We start from the raw sequence: 25,640 nt of genomic DNA, 5'->3' as shown, positions 1-25,640 counted from the left end.
AAATGTCTAGAAGCAAGTGCTAAGGGGGTTGTGTCGCTAAACTCTTTGCAGCCTGTAGTCAGGTCAGATGCTCTACAAGAACAGTTTGCACTTTGACCCCACAGCATACAGATAGTGAGACTTTGTTGGTTGTGGGGGACTAGTGAGTATATGAAGGTATGCTTTAAGGGCTGACATTCTGATATTTCGATTGAGCATCATATTTTAAGACTCGGTCTCTCAGGAAGAGCTGGTACGGATTTCCCCAGGTTGAGTTACTTGCTCAGTTCTCTTGGCCCATAAAGCATTTTATTTATATCTCTGTTACTGCATTTATCAAGATTTATTATAAATTATTCACTTATATTTTTATCTCTTTCATTAAGTGTAAACTCCAGAGGACATGCACCATGTCTTATTCATCTCTGCTTCGTAAGTGTTGAAGAAGCCAGTCAGTGAGGGAAAGGACTAAGGAAGGAGTCAAGCAAAGGGACATATAAATCCTCTATATTTCCCAGATCTGAACATGGACATATGAATAGACCATGAGGAGTAGAGTGTGAATTCATCATCATTGTATTATTTTAAGCCTCTTGTGCTATATCTGATACATACAAGAGTCTCAGTAAAGAATGCTGCATTGAATTGAAACTGAAACAGATATTGAAATCTGAAAGCTTAAAGTGTGAGATTTGATTGCCTCCTAAAAACAATACTGAAAGCAGTCTGAAAAGATCTAATTTAATCTGCCACAGAAATGTCTGAAAACAGTCAACATCATTTAACTTCATTTTATTTTTTTCATTTTGCTTCATATTTGGTGACACTTAACTTGAGTCACCACAGTTGTAGCAGAAAGAACAATTATCTGAAAATTAGACTGAAGTCCTGCCTTGCTCCTTACAGTGTATATGATGTTGAATAAATCACTTAGCCCCTTCCAACTTAGCCCCTTTATCTGTAGCATATAGGTAATCATGTTACCTATCTTCCATAGGTGATATAAGGATTAAATTAGCTTGTTAAAAATAGTTTAAGTGCCTTACAAACAGAAGGTGTTAATATTGAAATCTTTTTCACTTTTAAATAGAGAATAGCTAGAAAACATTAAGAGGTGACTCATTAAAATACAAACCAGTAATCAAAAAACCTTCAAGATTTTGCTGTGAGAATTGTATTAATAATAAAGAACAATAATGTCTTGAATGGTGTCTTGTATTAGTCTAGTACTGTATTTCTCATCCTATATTTAGCAGTGAATTTGTAAATAATGTAAATTTTTACTGTAACTCCCAAGAGTAAGGGAGATAGGAGATAAATCAAGAGAAAGAGTAAGTTATAACTGTACTAACCCAGGAAAGAGATGAAAAAGGGCTTAAGTATGAACTGGTAAATATTATATTGTAAGTTCATGGACCTGCACTTTGGAAACCCTGCTCTAGTGGGAATCTAAATATTTGACTTCCATGGTGGTTGTCTTATTTATTATAGGACTTAGTGGAACCTATTGCTTAGAGTGGGATACCCCTCCCAGAACAAGCTGGGAAAATCTCCAGGATGCCAGCCAGGGCACTGAGGAGAGTTTCCAGGGATTTTAGGCCACTGCCACTCCCTCCCTTCCTGGAAAAGAATGCAAAGTGCAGCTTCCATCCCCAGATCCAGGCCGTATGCTCCATTAAGCATTGCAGGCGCCTTGCCTGGTTGTTGTTTTAATAAAGCTGGTTGTGCTCCTCAGTTTCCCTCAGAGGGCCCACGGGGCAGGCCGGCACTGGTAGGACCTTGCGTTTCCCTCTGCTGGACCCACGAGCTGTCTGATGGAGGTTCTGCCCATAGTGTTAGTGCTGGCTGAGGAAGCTTGGCTTTCTTGCCATTGTAATGGGTGTTGCAACTCCTGGTCTCTGCAGATCAGGCCAACAACAGCAGAGTAGAGTTGATGTGGATTTTGAGGGTGTTATGGGGAGATGACATTGCAGGAAGGAATAACTGATTTAAAGCTATTGCTTTTCTCTTAAAGGCAAGGGGCATGGCGGGACAGAAAGAAAGGAAAAAGAAGTAGTATTTGCCCTAAGAATCTATCTTCACATTTTTAATATATCACTGTTCAAACTGGTACTTTCTGTGTGTGTGCTTCATTGAATTTATTTCCACTGTATTTGAGTAGAATTTAGATAATTTAGAAACAAAGAATTTTAATAAATCATTAAGCCTTGGGTAGAAGCTCAGGGGTTTGTTCACCTTCTAATTTCCCATCTTCAGATTCCTGTTAATTTTTTTTTTTTTGAGCTGTTTAGTTTATGCCACAGTGTTCTTAATCTTGACTTCATCTGGGAAAATCTTACTAGGAAGATTTACTTTTGGAAGACCAGGATAACCTTCACATGCATCTGAAGGAAACAGCGCCTCCCCTCCCCTTTGTTGCCTCGCCCATGCATCACTAGGAGAAATAGCAGTATTGGAAAAAAAAAAAATTGCTGCTGTCTGTGACCACTATACCCACAGAAAAGGAGTGGGAGAGAAAATACCTAGCCATGGACCAGTCATTCCACCCCCTGCCTTGTGCTGCCTTTTCTAGGAGCCAACTTTCCCCCTTGAGTCTTTGGGAGATGCTTAATTTTAATTGACTCAGAGGAGTTCTACTTTGTGTCTGGAAACCACACAGAAATGGGAAGTAAAAGAGTTCCACTGCCCTCCCACCCTGCCCATCCAACCACATACACATATTATATACACACAAACAAATCCGAGGTACTCAACAGCCTTCAAATGGAATCTTGGGCTGGTACCAGAGTCTAGGCTTGTGACAGGCTTTGCATTTCTAGCAGGCTTCTCAGAAATTAGGTGACCCCTGATCACACTGAATGGAACTGTGTTGTAAACTTTGACCTATGAGCAACCCAGAGGGGATGTACCTCTAAATTGGATTTTTTCCCTTTTCATAAATGGTTTCCAAGCAATTAAAAATAGTCACACTAGTGGAGAGGACAGAGTATGCAGGTGCAGATTTCATTGCTCTGAAATGCTTCTGCTTTTGTGCGGGGATGCTAACTGTTTCTCCCCATTCCCAACAGCTTCCCTGTCACTGGGTTCCATTTTTCATTTGCTGCCCTCCACGTCTTTGTGTTTCGCAGCCCATGGAATCTTGGCTTCAGAGAAATAAATGGACCCAAGAGAGAGTTATATTTTAAGAAACAGAATGATGATCGCTCACATTTTAAGTTAATAATAAAATCCAAGTGTAATTGGCCAGATCTTCCCAGCAGGGAGTGTGTGTAACCCGTCATCTGGGCAACGTGAGAATTTGGCACTTACGTGGCACGAGAGAGGCCACCCGCATACAGCCAGGGGGACCTACTTAGGAGCCTGTGGCTAAGAGAAGATTAAACACTGAGCAAGTTCTGTGAGCAGAGAGGACAGACAACGGCTGTGAAGGGGGGAGTAGAATTGAAGAGTTGTTTGTAGAGTTATGTGAATTGTGGAACAGCTGAGGGTATATCTGTCCCGCCTTGTAAACGTGCCCTTTCAAGCTTACACCTCCCCAGCTACAAGATTCTGAAGAGTGTATCCTTACTGATCCCATTTTTTAACCTCCAAGTTACTCCCTGATCGATTTCTATTCGCTTTCTGTCTCCTTTCCTTCTCAAACTCCTATCATCAAGGTTACTGATGACTTTCTTGTTGAAAAGATGAAACAAAACAATAGAAGCTGTTCAATTTTATTTAACCTTTTTTTTTTTTAACCATCATTTGACATGTTTTAATTTTTGTGACACTGCTCTCTTTATTTTATCTTCTTCCTCTCGTCTTTACTTCTCAGTTTAAGAAGTTTTGCTGTTCTGTTCCACAGGCATCTTTCCTTCTCCTCTAGTACTCTGCCTACTCTCTCGGGAATATCAAGCATATTCAAGGGGAACATCAAGCATTTTCATAGGGAATATCAAGCATATTGATGGGGAATACCAAGCATTTTCATAGGGAATATCAAGCATTCATATGTCAACAATTATTAACTCTATATTATTAGTTCATTTATCTTTTGTTAACTTCACACCCCATGCATCCTGCTTGCTTTTGAATGTTTCTTTCTGCGTGGAATGCTCTAAAACTAACCTAAATTCACCATACCCATTTGCTCAAGCTTTTTCTCCTCCTGTCCATCTGTTTTTGGTAAATGACATCATAATGTCCTGATGCCAGAAAACTTGCTATCTTCTTTGTTAATAGCTTCCTGATTGATCTCCCTGTTTCCAACACTGGTCTCTTCAAGCAACAGACAGATTTGATTCTAAAGAATAATTCAGATTATATCAATCTTTGCTTAAAAGCATTCAATGGCTTTCCATCACAAGTAGAATAAAATTCCAGCTTCCTTCCATGCCCTGCCTGATCTGGTCCTTGCCTTTCTCTGTATTCCTTCTCTCATCACCAGCCCCTCTGTTCAATCTATTCCAATAACTTGGGCCATCTTTTCACCCCTTGCTCACCTCAGGGCCTTTTGCTGTTTTGTTGCTTGGGATGTTCTGACTCTAGATCTTTGCATAACTGGATCCTTTTTTTTTTGGGGGGGGGGCGCTTGTTCAAATGTAACCTTCACAGACAGGTCTCTGCTAATTATCCTAATGAATTCAGCACTCTTTCTAGCCACCTTCATTGGTATTTTGTATTGGAATTTTCACTATCTGAAATGATCTTGTTTCTATTTTCATTGTCATCCTAGAATGTCAGCTCTCTGGGAGCACAGACTTGGCTTTGTTTATCACTATATCCTTGTTACCTTGAAGAGTGCCTGGAACATAGTGGGTGACCAATAAATGCTTTTTAAATGAAAAAAAGAAAAAAAGGATAATATGCTTAGATCTTGAGTTCAGCCAGACTGCTTACAGTTCCCTGAACTACAACACACCTGCACATTCTGCCTCCTCTGCGTATAATGCTTTCCTTTTTTTTAGTTCAAATTCTGCTTATCCTTTAGTACTTGACTTTGTCACCTCCTCCAGGAAGTTCTCTTCGATCTTATGAGTTCCTGGTTAACACCTCCATTAGATTCTATAACACCCTGTGCATATCCTTATTATATCAGTAGCACATATGCAATTAGTATGAAATTGTTTGTTAATGTATCTTGTCTCCCCCATTAATTAGCTTCTGGTAGCGATAGTGTTTTATTTGTATCCTGAGCTTACTGGGAATCTATAAAAACCTGCCTAATTATTTTGTTGAATTATTTGTTAAATGATAGAATCCTTTAGTAATATAAATAAGCTTTCCCTCAAGTTCTTACACTTGCCAAGTTTTGATTTTTAGATACCGAAGTTTTCAGAATGTACATAAACTTATAGAAAAGGTTCATATCCCCACTAAAGTTTTCTGAAATAAAAATAACATTACTATATTACATTTTATTGTCTATTATGTTCTGTGAATCTCTGACATATATTCTTATTCACAAATAACTTTTCAAGGTGTATATAGTATTATTCTCATTTTACATACAAAGAAACAGACTCAGAGGTAGTAATCTGTTCAAGCACATACAGCTAGCAAAACAAAGCTGGAATTTGAATCCAGGTCTTTGATTTCTAAGGCCAGGCTCTTTCTGCTACACCATGCTGCCCCCTATGGGACAAGTTCACATTTTAGAACTGTTTATTAAAAATATCAATTATTATCATTGTAGAAAATATAAAATTAGCTCTTGTAAGATATGAAATAAAGATGCCTTAAATACCATTTTTTTAATTGATTAGAAAAATGGCATTTGTTTCAACATGTTCTAGTCAAGAGCATTCATTATACTGCCTTTGACTAGTATATTTTCTCTCTGTTTATAAGTATAAAAGGGTTTTGCAGAAGTCTGTGTTAACTATGTTTTTTTCAGTTAGTATTTGCCATGTAAAGTCGAATTTAATGCCCAAGAGTGGAGGTGGCTTGCTAGGCATCTCCTCTGGCTTGTCTGTAAGTTGTCTCCTGATTGTTGTATCCATGATGAGACCAACCTATTTATTTGGCCTCAGGCTCAGGATTCTAGTTTGCCCAAGGTTTCTTGCTTTCCCATCTTCAGCCCAGGACATGGGTGCATTGTTGGTGGGAAGTTTGCCTGGAAGTCTTAGCCAGGCTAGGACCTACTTCCTGCCTCATTCCTGTCAGTCCCTATTTCCTGGAGACTGGGCCTGTTTTCTTTACTCCCTGGTTTTGGTCAAGTTCCTTTTGTACATTGGAAGCTTGAACTAGAACTGCAGTGAATCTTCTCCACTCCTAACTGGATGTGATCTCAGGTCATTGCCGGAGCTTCCTACCCTCCCCTGTTCTGACCCTGTTTCTTCTATGCTTCTAGACTCTTCCTGCTGAGCATTGTTTTCTACTGCTTGCTGAGTCTAATGACTCAGCACAAACCTCATCAGTGGGGATTAGGACCAAGAATCTGGTGACTGAAACACAGAATTTTGAATCTTATTGCTTACCACTCACTGCCTTTCTTCTCTGCATCTCTGGGGATGGTGATGGTGATGGAAGACAGTCTATATGTGATGATGTAGAATTGATCTTCTTCAGGTTCTGCTCATTGAAAGGATCTATCAGCTTAGTTATGGATAAGCCAGAAACTGGTTGCTTGTATCTTGCATAATGTAGAGCATCCATGATCCACCTCATTTCACGCCAAACTTCATCTATTTGCTTTGGAATAAAATGGGAAAAGACATTGAATTAGCTTCCCAGGTGATGCTAGTGGTGAAGAACCTGCCTGCCAGTGCAGGAGACAGCAAGAGATGCAGAATCAGTCCTTGGGTCAGGAAGATCCCTTGGAGTAGGGCATGGAAACTCACTCCAATAATCTTGCCTGGAGAAGCTCCATGGACAGGGAAGCCTGGCAGGCTACAGCCCGTGGAGTCGCAAAAAGTCAGACATGACTGATGCAAATTAGCATACATGCATGCATTGAATTAGTGAACAGGTTTCAAAAGGTATTAAGTTTCCCTGAAGGTCCAACATGATACATTTTCTATAGCATTTGGTTTTGAGCATGGGTAAAATATTTTCAACATAGATTTACTAAACCAGAAAATACCTCGTTTTTATAACCTTTTGTGTCTTGCATGTTTTTTACCCAAGAGGCTATTTCAGTTAATGCAAATAGTGAAAGACTTGGATTCCAGCTGGGATCTGCAACTTACTGGTTCGATAAAAACCTTTGGCAGATCACTTGACCCCTTTGAGCTTTAGTTGCCTTATTTGTGAAATGTGGACAAAATATTTCTTTTATACACCACAGGACTGCTGTGATGATTGGTGAAATGATAAATTTGAAGGTGCTTTGTAAAACTGCAGGGTACATTTCTCACACATGTAAAGTGTTATTAATTCTCAGCATGTAATGAAATATTCCTCATTAGGATTTATGGGGAAGGCATATGATAAAGTCTGAATTTCAGAACAGGTGGAGAAAGAAATGTAGTTTTAGTCCTGTGTGAACTAGCAAAGCATTACTGGAATAAACAGCTTTGCATCTAATTTCACTGGGTGCCTTGAGCAGGCCATTAGCTTCTGACCCATTTACCCCGCTGTGAAAAGACGAGGCTGGGTTGGATGACATCGAAGGTCCCTTCCAGCTCTGACACTTTATGATTTAGTTTTGAAGACCGCTGAGAAAGTTGGTGTCACTCAGTTTCCAGCTGGAAGGTGTTTATTGTATGAATACTACACGGTTCGGGTGTCTCTGATTGTAGAAGGGACTACCTAATGTTCTGTTTTATTTTCAAATTTCAATTTTTAGAGTCTTAATCTGCGCTTAAAGAATACTCCTTAAAGAATATCCACAAACCAGATGCTCCCAGGAAACACAGAGTAGCTTCTGAAACTGTGAGAGTTCTGAGTGACAGGCAAATCTGAGTGAACTAGTGAATGGTGCTGCATAGTTGGTTGCCAGCTCCCCTTGCTTTCTGGTACTCTTCTATCCTGGAGTGACAGAACTGGGCAGAGTTTTTAGTGTTGTTAATGAAAGCATGAAATTGAGCTGCAGGCTTTGTCAGCCAGTGAGTTGGGCTGAAGGTTCAACAGTGGCAGGCCCACTGAACAGTATATAGGGAAAAATCTGAAGTTCAAGGGGTAAATAAAGAGGAAATTCCATTTAACGCTTGGACACATTTTCTTAATGAGATTGTTGCTTTCTCAGCTAGCTTTTATTGATCCCACCTCATGCAGCATACTCTCATCTCAAAGTGAGGCACTGCATGACGATGGACAGCTTTTAGAGGTCCTGCCAAGGCAGGCACTGTGCTTTTGTACCTGTTACTCTTGGCTGTGCAAAGAATAGGTACTCAGTAAATGATTGTTCAGCCAGGGAAGGTATGAGTGAATGGTTATCTAACACTTTAGATCTCTGTCCTTGAACAGAATTATTACGAGGATTAAGATGATGTATCGTGAGTGCACCTTGTAAGCTGTACATTCTTATAAAATTTTCAGTTGTTACAATGACAATCACAGTTATTGTAGTGGACAGAATGTGACCTCCCAAAATACATGTCCACATCCTAATCCCTGGAACCTGTATTACTTTATATGATAAAAGAGTGAATGTTACCTTTTACGGCAAAAGATGTGATTGGTAAGGATTTTGATGGGAGGATTTTATCCTAGATTATCTAGCTGGGCCTTGATTCCAGTGACGAATGTCTGCATGAAGACATTCTTCTGAGAGTGAGGCAGACGGACATGTGGCCGGCAGAAGAGATGGAGGCCGTGTGACCACAGAAGCAAAAAGTGAACTGAGGCAGCCCCAAGTCAAGGGATGCCAATGACCACCAGGAGCTGGAGGAAGCCAATGATAGATTCTCCCCCTCTCCAGAGGGAGTGCGGCTCTGCCAACACCTTGACTTTAGATTTCTGGCCTTTAAAACTGTGAGAGAATAAATTCCTGGTGTTGAAGCCACTCAGTTTGTGGCAATTTCTTGAAGCAGCCTTAAGAAATGAATACAATTATTAATAACTTGTTCTCCACTTGTTCTCTTTGGATAGCTTGTTTTAGCCTTACTACTGGGGATGGATAGTGAGATTTAGTATACAAATTTTAAAACTTGTTATGTCGAGACAATGTTTACTTCTTAATTTTTCTCAGTGATGAAGTGAAGAAGTGTTAGCTGAAGAGAAATCAGAAACATAGGTAGAGGGAAACCTGTGGACCGAGTTTGACAGACTTAGTTAAGTAGCTCTAAAAGAAGCACAATTTTCACTCATTTTACCTTATACTGTTGACCTAAAAATAACTGACAACATAATCCCCTTGATTTTAAGGTCCAAATGCAGCTTCTAAAGACTTGCTGACATGTTTTAAAAAAAAAGACTGTGAACTCACTAGGTCTGTTGCTTAAAAGTTTTGCATCCATTTCTCACTTTGCCCTTTAAAAATCTTGGTTTTCATCCCATAAATTACACTCCTTTCTCTGTACTCAGGCAAGATAATATTTTTATTAAAATGTAAAGGTGATTGGTTTTCTCACAGCATAGTTACAAGGTGCTTGAGGGGATGATAGATTGGCTATATTTAATGAGCTGTGTTTCTATTACAGCTTAGGAGCATTTGAAGCATTCCAGTATATAAATTATAGCCTAATTGCCCTTTCGGCTTTAGCAGCTCCAAATATGCCCAGTGCCAAGTCTGCGCACTCTGACATTTCTGCCGCATGCGTTGTCTGTAAAGGCAGTGTACCTTATCTGCGATTTGCTACACCTCCCCTGGCCCAGCCCTTCCTCTCTGGCTGCACTCCTTGGCTTCTTTTCCCAACTGTGTTTACACAGACTCCCTCGCTCTTTACAATGTTTGGTTTGTGTAGTGCCTTCAACACTGTCTCAGCTCTGCAGTCGCACAAATGCCCCCGCAGCTGGCACTTGCCTTGCCGATCATGGTGTGTGGTGGACTGGGCGGTGAATGCCAGTGGGTGAATGGCTGCAGCTGGTTTTCATTCTGAGCAGGAGAGACCGAGAAGCCCAGTCTCGTTAAGGAGAGAGATGATCCTGCATTAACTCTAGCCAGTGAAATTATCCCTGTTGGATGGAGCAAGGCAGTCCACTGAAGGCTATGGGTGCAAGGAGATGGTCTGGTTTTAGCCTGGCCAAGGAGTGCTTTCTTGAACTCTTTGGGAATTGGCTTTTATTCAAGTCTCCGTTTACCTGGCTGGCTAGCTGGAGAGTACGTAGAGGGGGCTCTCAAGTTACCTGCTTTAGGAAACCAGAGCAGGCTAGAACTTTAAAGAATTTCTGGCCTCACTTGCCTTCATCCATCCCACTTAATGGTGTGCTGAAAAGGAAGGAGAAGAAGGGAGTGGAACCGTAGGCTAGGTGAGAAAGAAAGGGGTGAGGACTGTCTTCTGGAGGTACGAACGGAGCCGGGGACTCTTGGAGTATGTCACAGGCTAAAGAAAGTCAGCGTTCTTGGTTGACCATAATGGATTCAGGGGAGCCTTAGTTGGAATAAAGTGGAAATAGAACCTAAGGTAAAGTTAGAGAAGTGCTTCTATAAAACTATTTATGGCTGTTAAAGAAGTCATGAAATGTTACAGCCAACTAGGTGCTTAAGAAGTCATCCAGTCCAGTTCTTACAATTGAGGCCCTTGGATCAAATGAATTGTCCAGTAGTCCAAGGCTTATCAGTGGAAGATTCCGGACTAAAAATGTATGCTAACTGAATTCTGGTCATTCTTCTTCTTACTGTTCCTTACATTGGGTTCAAAAGATATGCCAATCTTTCATATTCTCTTCCTGCTTCTTTCTTCTTTTTCCCACCCTCTTCCCCATCCGTATTTCAATTTTACTAGAAATAAAATAAATGATGTAAATGTTTTTAATTTTTAAATACTATGCTTTCAGGTCAAGAAAGCAAGTAAGTTCTTGAAAGGTTTATTTTTTTAGTCTAAGAGGTCACCTAAAATATCTCATTTAGGATGAGAGAAGTAGGATAGGATTTGTCTGGCTCACACTTTGCAAGCATATTACAGTATCTTCTTCATGAGTACTTAATAAATCCCCAATCTTGCATATCATGTTTTGAAGTATTTTCCCTTCTTATTAATGAATGAATGTATAATTTATTGCATACTTATTATGTCAGGCATTTCAGTGAAATCGTTATATGTATTATCACATTGAATTCTCTCAGTGACACTGAAAGCTAGTCCTATTATTATCATCCCTATTTTACAGATGAGGAGATTGAGATTTAGAGAACTTTATTTGCCCAAAGTTCACTGCATTTTCTCATCTTAGGTCCTCATTACTTGCTTGGAGGGTTGTGTAATAGCTTTGTATCTGGTTTTCCTGCCTCTAGTTTTCTCCTTAAGTCTAGGAATGACATGCACATTATTTAGTAGCCAATGAGAATGAGTGCTTACTGTGAACAACCGCTGTGGCCATACCACTGTGAATGGGAGGAATACCCTCCGCTGCTTGAATCTGTCCTAAACATCTGTGAGATCCTATTACTGACTTTCTCCAACACTTTGGCTGGGTAACTATGGCCTACAGCATCAAGTACAAGTGTCTTACTATGGTCTTTAATAAAGCCCCATGTGATCTGATTTCATTGCTACTTTCATTCTTACCTAATTTTTCACTGTTGTCCTTTACTCAGTTTATGCCCAAACTAAGCTTGATTATACATCATTCCCCAGGTACGATTTTTCTGCTCTTTCTCCCTTATCTGTTTATACTTTTTCTTTGGCAGTTCCTCATTCTGTTTCTCCTCCCTATAGACTAACCTATTCCACTAGGCCCAGCTCAGATATCAGTTACATCCTCTAAGGCATTTTTTTAATGCCCACAAATGTAAGTAAATTTTTACTTCTTTGTGTTGACACAAAACATTTTTACTTTATTTTTTACATTTCTCTCTTGGTACCTTGGAGAAGGAAATGGCAACCCACTTCAGTATTCTTGCCTGGAGAATCCCATGGACTGGGGAGCCTCGTGGGCTATACAGTTCATGGGGTCACAAAGGGTAGTACATGACTTAGTGACTCGGCAACAAATTTGGCACCTAAATCATTTTTACAGATAGTATTTATACACGTTTCTTGTCTACCCTAATGGATTTTAAACGAAGCTCAAGGACCATGTGTAATTCAACTTTGTATCTTCCTTACAGTGCCTGACACTTGTGTCCAACAAATAGTATATTTATCAGATTGAACTGAATATATGTCACGGTGATACTCATGATGGGGCTATTGCTATTATAGAAGTTCCCTCTTATTCATGGTTTGCTTTCTGCAGTTTCAATAACCATTGGTCAACTGAGGTCTGAAAATATTAAATGGAAAGTTCCAGAAGTAAACAGTTCATAAGTTTTAAATTGCCACTGTTCTGAATAGTGGGATCAAATCTCCTGTCATCCTGCCCAGCCTGCCCAGGACGTGAGTCATCCCTCTGTCCAGCGTATCTTACCCTTTAGTCATTTAGTAGCCATCTTGGTCATCAGATTGTTGTGGTATCATAATTCTTGTGTTCAAGTAACCTTTATTTTAATTAATAATGGCTCCAAAGTGCAAGAGTAGTGATGCTGGCAGTTTGGTTATGACAAAGAGAAGCTACAAAGTGCTTTCTTTAATTGAACAGTTGGAAGTCCTATACTTAATAAGGTAAGGGAAAAAAACCTGTATGATGAAATTGCTGAGATCTATGATAAGAATGAATCTTCATTCCATGAAATTGTGAAAAAGGAAAAAGAAATTCCTAGTAGTTTTGCTGTTGCACCTCAAATTGCAAAAGTCATGGCCACAGTACATAATAAATGCTTAGTTAAGATGGAAAAAGACATTAAATTTGTACAATAAGCTATTTTGAGAGATAGAACATTCACATAATTTTTGTTACAATATATTGTTATAACTGTTCTATTTTGTTATTGTTGCTAATCTCTTACTGTGCCTGGTTTATAAATTAAACTTAGCATAGGTGTGTACATATAGGGAAAAATAGTATATCCAGGGTTAGGTACTATCTACAGTTTCAGTCATCCAGTCTTGAGATGTATCCCCTGAGGTTAAGAGGGGACTGTGCATTCATTTTGTGAATTGGGTTATACTGCAGGCATAAAAAGTCTTCCCAGGTGGCGCTGGTTGAAAAGAACTTGCCTGCCAATGCAGGAGATGTAATAGACACAGGTTCAATCCCTGAGTCAGGAAGATCCCCTAGAGAAGAAGATCCCATGGCAACCCACTCCAGTATTCTTGCCTGGAGAATCCCATGGACAGAGGGGCTTGGTGGGCTATAGTTCATAGGGTCGCACAGAGTTGGACATCGCTGAGGTGACTTAGTATGCATGCATGCACGCACAGGCACAAAGATCATAAGATTTGTCCAAGGGATTTAGGGGCAGTTTCAGACAGATCCAAATTCTCTTGATGATTACTCAGTCCCACTGTCTCAAGACCCTGAGACTTCACCATAGGGCTTTTCTAGAAAAGACCATGGACAGGGAACACATTTTAAGCCTTTATAGCTATGCATTAAAATGTCAGTTCTGCCAGAAAGAAGTCCAAAGAATGAGAAATCTTATGTCTTGAATTTGGGTTTACATAAGCTGATGGATCATTCTATTCTTTTTCTCTGTGATATTGAATTAATTAATACAGTTTTTCTTTCTGTTGGAATTATCACTGGGCTACTGGGTACTAATATTCTGATCTCTGCTTCTTCTGGCAGTTGTTTTTCTCTTCAACGTGGGAGACTACAGCTACCCACCACAGGGGCCGATAGAGCTCTTATTAACACTGATTTATCTGTGGCTTTTTCTTAAGCCTTTGTTTAAAAACTCGCATTTCCCTGAGTTCCGCATTTTAACCAAATCGACACTGTTTGCACGTAGTGGTCTTTGGCCCAGACTGCTGTTCTTCCTCATGCGTGGTTCTCATCCTCACCACCCTGTCCCTTCCTTCTTCCTTTCATCTCAGATAAAACAAACTGTTACCTGAATGAAATCTAAAACTTGCTGGTGTCTTTGTTTGGCAGCTGCAACTTCGTTGTCTGAGATTGCTTCCCTCAGGGACTGTTGGGTATTCAGAGAATCCAGCTCCACAACAGCAGAAAGGCGGCAATACAGACTAATAAATTTCTCCCTGTAGCTGCAAAAATGAACTGGAAAATGGACAAGCAAAATAAAACATGTTAAGATCTGGTATCAAAATAGAGAAATTCATACCTCAGAGAAAACAAGTTGAATGAAAACATGATTTATTAATCCTATCATTGGAAAATATTAGGCCATAAATAAATTATAAATGTGCTCTTAAGGGGCCAGTTGTCTGGCTTTAGTCAGACAGTATTCCCTTTTAAGGTTTACCAAGTCCTGGTAGGGTATGGGGAAGTGGAGTTGGCTAAAGCTGCAGTTTATGTTCAGCCCCTAAAGTTGGGCTACTACTGGGAAAATAAGTTTGCTTACCAATTTAAAGAAAAAAAAAAGGCAAGTATCAATTTGAAACCCAGTTTTGATTGCCATGTCTGATTTCTAGTGTGTATCTTGCATGTTCCTTTCCAAGGCCAGAAGTCCCAGAAGATAAAAGACATGTTTTTCTCAGGGTGTGTTTTCTGTTTTGTCTGGCTGGAAAACTTCCTAAGGACCTAGTATGATGAGTTTTGATTCTTCTCCTGCCTCTCCACTCCTCAACTCCTCTGGAAAGATGATGGAGTTAGTGCTCTGCAGACCATTTTGGTCTTCCCCTTCTTCTCTTAAATGATAATGGGCTAGAAGCCAATGGAGACAGTCTAACCTTCATCTCTGCCATAGAGAAGGGAGAGAGGGTTGTGGGTCTCAGCCTGACGCAGGCAGCCTGAGGTGGTCAGATTTTTCATACTTCTCTGATTGTTTCTGCTCACATGCTATATAACTTCAGAGTCCAGAAAGAAGAGCAAGCATTCTGATTCAGACTCGTGTAGTGCCAGACTCTTCCTGGCCATTGCTGAGTTTGGAGTTTCACTTCCCAGGAACCTCACTTGCTCTGTGTACCTCTGACCTGTATCGGTGTGCTTCATGCTTTGGAAATAGGGCTGTAATAACTCAACAGATCTGTGGAAGCATTTTTATTCTGGCTTCTTTGGTGAGGAATTCTAGGAAGAACATCTAATTACTGCCCTCAGGCCTCTTTGCTATTGATTCCGGAGACCTAGACCTGGCCATTTTGGGAAGCTAAAACCACACTACCTCAAAACGGGGCATCTGGTCATCTCCACACCTCACTGAGGAAGCCCTACTTCTCTGCACATCGAGAGATTTTGTGTACCCTACAGTTCCCATCTTACCACTGCCTGCTTCCTTGCTTGATTTTCCCTCAGGATGAAGCTCAGGTGAGGGTAAGGGTGACCTGCTCTGTTTGGATTTCCTGGTATTGAAGTGGTAGAGAAGAATGGCCCGTCCTTAACCCAGCTGGGCACTGTTTCAAGGAGTGGTTTCTGATTTCAGGTAGTTTTGGTTCTGGGTTTTTTTTTCTCTCTTCTATTAGATCCTTCCTTCTACTTCCTCTGCTCTCACACTTCCCTGTCTGCCACACAGAAGAGCTGATCTCAGTAAATGCAAATTACTGGGCTCGTCCAAAACGATCTACACTTCATGCTTTCCCTTGATTGTACACCTCTGTAGAGCACCTTCTTGACTCAGGACACAATCCGAACGTCACAGTAAAGCAAGCTGCTTGAGATCTAGGATTTTAATATATCTTCAGTCATATCTTCTATCTCTCCTTCCACCCTCTGTCTGCATTGACCCTATGCTTTGGTCAAGCTGAGCCTACTGCAGGTCCTTTTGTACTTCCATGTTTGTGAACATGCCATTTCCTTTCCTCCAGTACCCTTCTCTACCAGTGCCTTCATGTCAGCTTCTTCTGATACTTGAATATTCAGCTTCAATATCTTCTCCTCAGTGAAATCTTAACTGGTACCTCTTTCACTCCAGGAAGAATTAGTTTCTCTCTTTTGTGGTCCTTGACCACTTGTTTTTAAATACACCAGGACATTTATCCTGCTTTGTTGTAATAATGTGTTTACTTGACTGATTTCTTTGAGGGCAAAAACCATATCTCCTGTTAATTTTTATTTCTTCAGAACCTGGAACACTCTAACTTCTCAAGTCAAGTGTTCGTTGCTCAGTTACATCTGATTCTTTGTGATCCCTTGGGCTGTAGCCTGCCAGGCTCCTTTGTCCATGGGATTTTCCAGGCAAGAGTACTGGAATGGGTTGCCATTCCCTTCTCCAGGGGATCTTTCTGACCCAGGGATCAAATCTGGGTCTCCTGCACTGCCGGCAGATTCTATGATTTGAGCCTCCAGGGGAACCAACTTCTCAGTTAAGGTTTATTGCCTGAATGAACAATAAAATGTATGCCCTAATCCGAAGAGAGCAGACCTTTATTCCAAAGTCTCCTTTCCCCCCTCTAGTCTCTTTCCTCAAGTGCATTTGATTTTCCTCTTTCAAAAGGTATATTTCAAGTCTGATATTTACTGGCTGCTCTACAGGAAAGAGTCACCGTTACTTTTCAGCTTACTCTTGACCCTTGTAGCTGCCTGAATGTGTCTTTATGCCTTTCAAGGAGGAATTATATCCTGTTTGCACTTGACAGATGTCCTCTCTTGGCTGAAGAGTGAAGAGAGTGAAGTGTCTTACAGTCTGCCTTTCCAAACCAAGTTGCAAAAAAAAAAAAAAAATCAGCTTTTTTTCCCCTTCTTTCTAAAATATGACTGGAAGATAGTGAGAGGCACTGAAGAATTTCTTTAGAGGAAATGCTATCAGTCCCATCTGAATTCTAGAACGCCAGGGTGTCCACAGCTCCCTCTTGCTGCGTCTCTCTGTGGTCAGAGCCTTGGATCAGTGGGTGGTCTCATAGCGCCCACACGGCCTGCGCCACCCGCCACAGTGCGCTCCGAGGACCTTCCAACGGCAAGGACAGTGCTTCCCTTTCCCACTCTAGCGGTTTTCATCCGGAGCCTTTAATGTTCCTTTAACAAATGTGACTTTAACATAGTCTTTTGTGGTTTAGCAATGATACATTTGGTAGCCATCGCTGAGAAGGGGAGGGTAGACTGGAAGCTTCTAATTTTTTTCCTAATGTGAATCACATGCATTTTGCAGGCAAAATGGTATAAGGATACAAAAATGCATGATCCCAGACCGCATGATTTGTTAGTAATTTACAAACGAAGACTAATTTTCTGCGGTGTTTTCTCTGTCTTTTTTCTTTATAAGATAGTGACAGACTAAAATGCCGTCAGCACCGACACTGCAAGTCAGATTAGGGGTACTGTAGGGCGGAAAGGATGCAGGCTTAGGTGTAAGACAGAGCTGGGTTTGAATTATACTTCTGCCACTTACTACCTTCATAATAGGCATATAACCCCAGGGAGCCTCAGGTTTTTTTTTATATCTAAGACAAGGGTAATAATGTCTACCTAGGATAAAACAACATAATAATACAGTGCCTGGACAGCATGTGGCACATATCAGATGCAAAATGAAGTTTTGTTCACATCCCTACCCTGTCCCCCTGGGAAGAATGGGGCGTTTAGTAGTTTGAATATTAGAACAGGATTGAGGTTAGAATATTCTTCCTAAAGATCTCTTACTCAATAGAGTTCTAATCAGTCTGGGCCATGTAGCCTAGTCTGGAAGCTAAGGAACCAATAAGATTACCCTCTTAGGGTCAGTTTAGTTCTATGGTTCTCTGCCAAGGCATCAGAAAGAACCTGGGCATAAGATGCCTCTCTAAAGATTCCTGGGAGTGAACGAGTTGACAGTTGGAATTCAGGAATGGTATCCTAAATCATGAAAAATGGGCATTAGGAATGAGGGTTGGGACTGTGCCATTTCTTATAAGCTTGTGGCCTGGATTCCATTAGGCTCAATGCCTGGATATCCCACAGGCACCTCAAACAAAAGTCATCATTTGTCAGACTGAACTAACTCATCATCTTTCCCCTCCCCCAAACCTGTCCCTCCTCTCTTATTTCCTGTTTTGGTAGATGGCAGCATTATCCATTTCAGCACCCTATTCAGACTCCCTGGCTCCTCTATCTTTCTCTTAACCACATTAAATCAATCACAAAGTCCTATTGATTTTAACTTCTAAATTCCTCTTGCCCCTGCCTTCTCTTCTGTTTCCCTGCTGTGGCAGTCTCCGTCCGAGTTCTTATCAGTGCCCACCTGGGCCAGTCTCTTAACTGCCTCATTGCCTCTAGGCTCAGCCCTTTCTTGTTGTCCTGCAATCCACAGAGTTGTTAAAACCCAGTAATGCCATATTATTCTTTTTCTTAAAAAAAATTTAATGACTGCTTATTGCTTATAGTTTTGTCTCCTGTCACACTTGCTCAGATGCCTTAAGCATCTGTCACAATGAGCTACTCAGAGTGTGCTTAAGTGAGATGAATTTTCCTAGGTCTCCAAGCCTTTGTGCATTCTATTCCTTCTGCTTACAGTGATTTTCCTTCCTGATCTACCTTTTTTTTTTTTTTTTTCCTGAATGTTTACTTATACTTCGAGGTCTATCTTAAATCTTATCTCTGTAAGAAAGGATTAGGTGTTTTTTCTCTGAAATTCAGCAACCAATGAATTTTCATTGTATTGGGACTGTTGGTTTAGACAAATCCCCCACTGGGTTCTAGGCTCCTAGTGGGCAGATTGTGTCCTATTAATGTCTATGTGTCCAGTCCTAGTATAGTACTTGACGTATAGTGGAAACTCAGTAAATGTTTTTTGAATGAAGCATGTAGCCGAACACTGAAGTATAAAATGCATACCAGGCTTCAAACTGGTTTTAAAAATTTCCCAGTTTCTTAATCTTGCTCAAGTCAGTCAAAATCATAGAGTCAATGAAATTGATAAAACTCAGCTTTCCTCTTCATAGGTCTGCAGTCAGTTGTGACTGCCTACAGGGTCAGGGCAGGGTGACCTCCTCAGTATAGGCAAATCCTTGAGGCCACATCTCAGGACAGTTTCTAAGCGCTTTTCCTTTTATTTCTGGGGCAGCATGAATAGTGACCCTTGTTGTCCCCCAGGCGCATACTTTATAACTGCAGAGGAGTGCCATCCTCTTCCTCTCCAAAGGATTGGGAATATCAGCCCCCGAGCTGTGGGGGCTGTGGGTCTACAGTTGTACCACTTTGCCCCAGCTCAGCCCTGCTCATAGAGTCTCACAGCATCCTCCTGCGTGACGGTCTCTCTCCCCCACCAGTAATCCTAGGAAGGAACACCCTGTGGGACTACCCTATTCTGCAGAGCTTATATTAAAAGTTACTTATAGTAAAGCTTATATTAAAAACTTATTCTACTCGAAAATCTCCACTGGATTTCCAACACAGTTAAAATAAAATCCAACATCCTTATTACGATCTGTGAAGCCATGAATGGTCTTCTGATGCTGACCTTCTGATATCATTTGCTATCTTTGTTGCTGTTGCTTACCTACATTCCATCTATACTGATCTCTCAGCCAAGCACACTCTTACTGTAAGGCCTTTGCACTTGCTCTTTTCATTTCATGGAAATCTCTCATCTCTGCTCAAATCATCTTCTTCAGAGAGGCCTTCCCTGGTCTTCTCATACAAAAGTGCAGTCCCTGTCCTTTCAGTCTCGTCTTTTATCCTGATTTATCTTTGTTTCCAGCTCTCGCTGCTGTCTGACGTTTTCAATGTTAATGTTTGTTGATTGGTTTACTATTTGTCTCCCCCATTGGAATATTATTACCTCCATGAGGAGTTTGTTCATTGATTTTTCAATACCTGGAATAGTGCCTGGCACATAGAGTTGTTTTAGTTGTTAAGTTGTGTCTGACTCACTCTTTTGTGACCCCATGGACTATAGCCTGCTAGTCTCCTCTGTCAGTGGGATTTCCCCAGGCAAGAATACTGGAGTGGGTTGCCATTTCCTCCTCCAGGGGATCTTCCTGACCCAGGGATTGAACCCGAGTCTCCTGCATTAGCAGGAGAATTCTTTACCACTTAGCCCCTTGGGAAGCATGGCACATAGTAGGTTACTTAATAAATATTTATTGATGAATTAATGAAGAAATGAGTGAAGAGAGGAAATTGTAGAATGGAGAGTAACAGCAGTAGGATAAAGTGTGATTGTCCAAGAATAGTGTGGGAGCCTCCCAGAAAGAAGGATAGGATGCTTGCAGGGCTTGGTTCTCCAGCGTCTTGGGAGTCATGTATTATTATGATTGATACTAAATCATTGATTGTCCCCCCCCCCCCAGGCCACTGAAACATCGAGAAATGAGCCTTATGTATTTTTGCCTGTTATCATGGCCTTTTAACGTAGAATGGGTTCTCAGTTCGCTCTCCAATAAAGGATTTTCTTTAGTTCTTTTCTCTGTCATTTATCTATCCATGGGAAATCACTCACTTTCATGACTTCATCTGTTACCAGTAGACTCTGGCCAAATTTCTGTGTTTAGTAACCAACTTTGTCTCCTGCATTTCTACTGCCAGTTGTATATGTCCACTTGGATGTTGAGTGAACACTTCCAGACTCAAAATGTGTGCAAGCTCAGTCATGTCTGACTCTTTGGGACCCCAGGAACCATAGCCCGCCAGGCTCCTCTGTCCATTGAACTTTCCAGGCAAGAATACTGAAGCACATTTCCATTTCCTACTCCAGGGGAATCTTCCCAACCCAGAGATCAAAACTCCATCTCCTGCATTGGCAGGTGGATTCTTTACCACTGAGCTCAAGATGTTCAGAGCTAAAAGCATCATATTCTTCCCCAAAGCATTTTCTTTTCTGATTTCATTATGTCTGGTAATGATAGCAATATCCTCACAGTCTTTGAAACTAAAAACCATGGGGGTGCTTAGAAGTCTCTAAGCTTTGCCTGTTCTCATTCAAACAGCTGTCCAGTCTTGTCGATTACATCCTGTGTTTCTTAAATCTATACTTGTTTCCTTTGTTTTTGTTTCTACTTTAACATCAAAATATTATTATAACCTCTGAATTATCTCCCCAGTCCTGCTTTCAATTCATCTTAAGCATATTCCTCAGCCTGATTCTTAAAATACTGCCCAATATGGCTACAACTTGTCCATACAGGTTTATGTCTGCTATTTGCTCAGGTCCTTTCTCAGATCTCAGAACAAACTGGACCACTTGTTCTTTTTCTGATTCTTTCTGAGTTCTTCTCTTACGTCTTTGCTCATTCTGCTCCCTTTACAAAACAGATTTCATTGTCTTTTTTTTTTTTAGCACCCAGCCCATTCTTTCACACCTACAGCAAATATCTTGTCTCCCAGGAGGCCTTCTGATAACTTCTTTAAGAAAAGGTGCTTTCATTTCTTTTTTTCAGTATCACTTAATACTTAAGATTTAAGCACATTATACGTATTTTAAAATTTAATTTGTATTTTTATTCAACTCCTACCACAGTACTAAAAAGCCCCTTGAGGGCAGAGCTGTTGTCTTAACTCATCTCTTAATCTCCCCAGTAGATACCTGATGTGTATGTGTGGACTTGAATTGAATTACTCTGACTCAAACTGTGTTTTGTAATAGCAGTGCCGTTATATCATAGACTAAAAATGCTCATTGTATGGGGAACTCATTCAATGGTCACACTCACATTCAGGCATCTTGGCAGTGATATGACCAGTGTTACCAATCACGTGGCACAGAAAAGGTGCAGGAAAGTTAAATGATTGCCAGTGCCACACAGTGGAGGACCCAGTGCCCACAAGTCTCAGTCTGCAAGTCTGATTCAGCCTTCTCTTAGCAACTGCCCCTCCTCTGGAAAATAACAATTGCTGTACATCAGCTTTTGAGCATGTAAACTCCTTGGAACAAGGGAAACTGGGAGACTTTATCCATTTATCCTCAAGAGATAAATTCAAATTCAGATGCCCTGGTCTCAAAATGAAACATCCGGCAGTTGCCTTGTCTCTTTCTAAATCTGGTAGCTGGGGAGCAATCCAAAGAGAGACTGCCTTCATTTCACCCACCCATTCACTCCCGCTCCCACAAATCCTACAGTCCATTTGAACTGACGGAACTCTTGTTAATTGCCTCTTATTGGCCTGTTACAAGATGAAGCATGTGGAGGAGACAAAGCCTCCCTATTCACATTTTCAGTGGGCAGCAGGGGTCTCTGTAAAAATAGAGGACCCGGGGCCCAGGCTACCCATTTTTGAAAGTCAGGATGAGATCTTCCACCATTGAGAATCCCACATTATAATCACAATATTGCATCTTGGGAGACCCTGTCAATTTCTCAAATGGTCTGTTAGAAATTTAGTCTATTTAATAAGTTAGCACTACTTAAAGTTACAGACCTTTTTCTGCTTTAAATTGATACACACTTTACATTTTAATTTCAGTTTTTTTTTTTCCCGGTTGGAGGAAAGAGGGAGCAGGAAGAGGGGGAGAGAGGAAAAAAGAAAGAGAAGGGGCAGTGCTTTTCATGAAAACATCAGTTCTTATATTTATGCTTTAGGAAAGCAAGGGGGAGGCAAGAACTGCAGCCTGATAACTGAACTTTCTGTTTAGAAGTCCCTCCTCTCCATTGGGCCTTAGCTAAGTTTCAGTAATTATTGCTCAGGCACATAGTCTTGGAGCTTTGCTTTCTCTCAGGCTTGTACACAGTTCTAGGAAGGGTTGTTGCCAAAGCCATCATGTGATTTATTGACCCTCCACTGGGACAAGGGGGAACAGATATAACTTTGTGATTTTATTATAAGGAGGCTGGGTTAATATTTCTAGGTGAAACAAGCTACTATACCAAGTTCAAACATCTGAAGAGGGAGGTTAAGAAACCCTGAGTGTGGGGTGTAAGGATTATTCTGTCCTGGGGCTGTGCAGACGTCGTCTGAGGCAGGGAGCAGGAGAAGAAAGGAGACATTGTGACCCATTTCCAACACCTCCTGTGTGTAGAGGCGGAAGTGCCTTGCCTGCAGAGGGACACGCGCGGAGGAAAAATAGGAGAGTTACAACACGGCACTTACATAAACAACACCAAACTGGCATAAAACATCTAACAAAATTACATGACTTTCAGCTTGGAATTTTTATACAACATAAATATTAGGGTTCAGTCCATTTAATAATGCTATATAAAATCAAGATTTAAGGCAGTAATGTTCCACATAAACTCTGAAAACAACATTTATGCTTCTTATAAAAGCAGAAAATGATTGCGTTCTGTGGGCTTTTCAAAATGATGAATATAATTACATGAAGCAACAAAAATGGATTGAATTAAAAATCCACTAGTTTCAATTTAAGTTGGTTAAGGGGGGAAAATGTAGTTTCTGGCCAAGGACTGAGAAAATTTTACAAGTACCAAAAAAAAAAAAAAAAAAAATGTTGTATGTACTCTTAGGCAGTTGGGCAGCCTGCTCCCAATGTATGCGTAGCCCAAGAGTCACCAATGAAATATGAGCTGCTTCAGACCTGCTAAGCCCAAGAAACCCTTTAATGGTATCTACTGTCAGAAGTTGAGCTGGTATTTTTTTTTTTTCCCTCCTCCTGAGTATATGGCCACCCCTGGAATAATCCAGTTAACTCCCCTAGTGTCTTTATAGCATCTTGTGCAATTTATTCTTTTTCAACATTAGCTGTTTTGGACTAGCTTTGCAACGTTGACTTGAAATCAGAGTAGTACCCTAATGGAAGAACACTCTTGGAGTCTTTAATCTATCCTCTTGTCTCCTTGGGTCAGAGGCCAATTCAGGTTGTGTCTCTCTTATTTAAGGAGAGCCAGTCACTCCTGTTAGCCAATTTTTCCTTGTTTGACCAGACCACAATGAAGTGGGGTCTGGGGACTCTGGAAGACGTCAGCATGGAGGAACTAGAGTAAAGGTGCAGACATGTACTCGGGGTCCAGGCACAGGCATCAGACTGAAACATGCAGGTGTGTGCAAAGCGACATGTACATCAACGACAAAATTATTCACGTGTATTGTTTCACCTCTTGAGTTTTACACCATAATGCAGTTTCCATGAGTCATAAAAAGAAGATAAAAATAATGGTAAAGACTAGTACCTGATGTAGAGGTATATTGATCTGCTTAAGGAGAGCTTTCACTGCCATCTGGAGCTCGTAGAACAATTGCATGGGGCAGTCAGAAGTATGATCCACACTTTCCATAGATTCAGAGCCAGAAAGCATTTGGACCCATTCCCACTCCTCTCTGTATGTTGAGTCAAGTTAAAATTAGAAATATAACAAAAGTTCAGAACACAGCTCAGAACATTTTTAGTGTATATGTCCAGAACCTGAATAACCAATTTTTGGTGGTTAAAACTTGATGGAGTTCATGAAATTTGAACTTTTTGCCACCCAAATAGAGCTTAAAATGAGCTCTTTTCAAGTTTATTTCACCTATCAAACCACATATACCTCAGAACAGCAGGTCTGATTTGTAATGAATCAGTTTTTGAGATTGGAGCTTTGAAATATTTTGAAATAATTTTTCTTTCCCTGAAGATCCCCTGTAAGTTCTAAGATCCTACATTTTACCACAGGGGCATCTGCTGGTTAATTCAGCAGTTGGGTAACCACAGGACTCTGGTCCAACTCAGGCAAGAAACCACATGGCACATTTCAACCCTGGCCTGTTGTAATCGTGGGTACTATTTTGGTTTCTTTCCCTTTCCAAAAGCTTGAGGAGAATCACAAACAGGAACACCAGACAATTCCAATAAAAGGAACCAGGGGACACACATCACTGATTCTGTCCTCTTTTCAAACCAGTCATCTGTGTCTTTATTCTGCATGCTCCACCATCCTCCCTAATGAACTTTCCCAAATGTTCTGCAAAAAGGAAGGGAAAAGAAGGGAGGTGGGAGGAAAGCACATTGGGTTTGTCCCCTCAAAGCTGCTCTTCAAAACGATCTTGAAAAGATCAAGGGAAATACCTCTTGGGCAACATTGTTTCTATAAGTTATTTTAGCACAAGTCTCTAAACAGATTCATTTGGCCCATTTGCTCCTGACTGCAAGGAGAAGCAATAGGCTCTCAGGAGCAGGCTAGGGAGGAAAGGAAAGCCCTGTTGTTTTGGGATGGAAAGAGAGGAGGTGCTAACCTGTGTTCCCACCCTCCTGAAAATCCTCTGAGGGCTCTCCCTGATGGGTTATAGTCACAGGGGCTCCAAGCTATGAGCCAGAAAATGAAATTGATTGTGACATAAGCTTTGCATCAGAATATACTCTCTTTTAACCAACTCCCCTCTTAGAAAAGTTTCTGTTTTTATATCAGTTTCATTTCAATTCTCACACTGGAAAAGATGTGGAAAAATATACCCTTTGTCTCAATAAGAGGAAAAAAAGAAAGAAAATTAAATCCCGCTTCAATCTGGGCATACTGTTGGATTCACAAATAACTGAAATCTTTGAGAACCTGCTTGGGAACTATATCTTTTCTTCTATCCCTGATACTGAATTAAATGAGGGATTCTGACTAGCATAAGTATGCACAAAATCTAAAGGACCACATTGCTGAAATCGTATCTGTAATCAAATTAGAAAATAAATTACCAGGAGGAATACCATTAAATGTCTACCACTAACTAATCAGTTTAGCCTTTAAGGATGAGGGAGATGAAACTGGCACAATGAAGACTACTGGAATCTTTTGTAGAAGTGAAACTTGGATCCTTGGCAAATGGACATTAGTTGGTACAACCACTAAAAGATAGAATCTAAA

General features: G+C 40.7%; 1 protein-coding gene across 1 annotated transcript in view; it reads right to left on the bottom strand.

Annotated features, from left to right (window-relative positions):
- ANKFN1 (ankyrin repeat and fibronectin type III domain containing 1) overlaps nt 1-25,640 on the bottom strand; it is a 159,599-nt gene that overhangs the window by 7,929 nt on the left and 126,030 nt on the right. Inside the window, exons 13-16 of the mRNA XM_061140936.1 lie at nt 23,979-24,126; nt 22,716-22,884; nt 13,937-14,103; nt 6,438-6,651 (exon numbers count right to left, since the gene is read on the bottom strand). Of these exons, the coding sequence (XP_060996919.1) occupies nt 6,438-6,651; nt 13,937-14,103; nt 22,716-22,884; nt 23,979-24,126 (698 nt within the window). The remainder of the gene's footprint in view (nt 1-6,437; nt 6,652-13,936; nt 14,104-22,715; nt 22,885-23,978; nt 24,127-25,640) is intronic.

This window comes from Dama dama, chromosome 5 (genome assembly GCF_033118175.1).
Source record: "Dama dama isolate Ldn47 chromosome 5, ASM3311817v1, whole genome shotgun sequence".
Lineage (NCBI taxonomy): Eukaryota > Metazoa > Chordata > Mammalia > Artiodactyla > Cervidae > Dama > Dama dama.
Note: the sequence above shows the minus strand (reverse complement) of the source record. Positions and strands in the feature narration are given on the sequence as shown.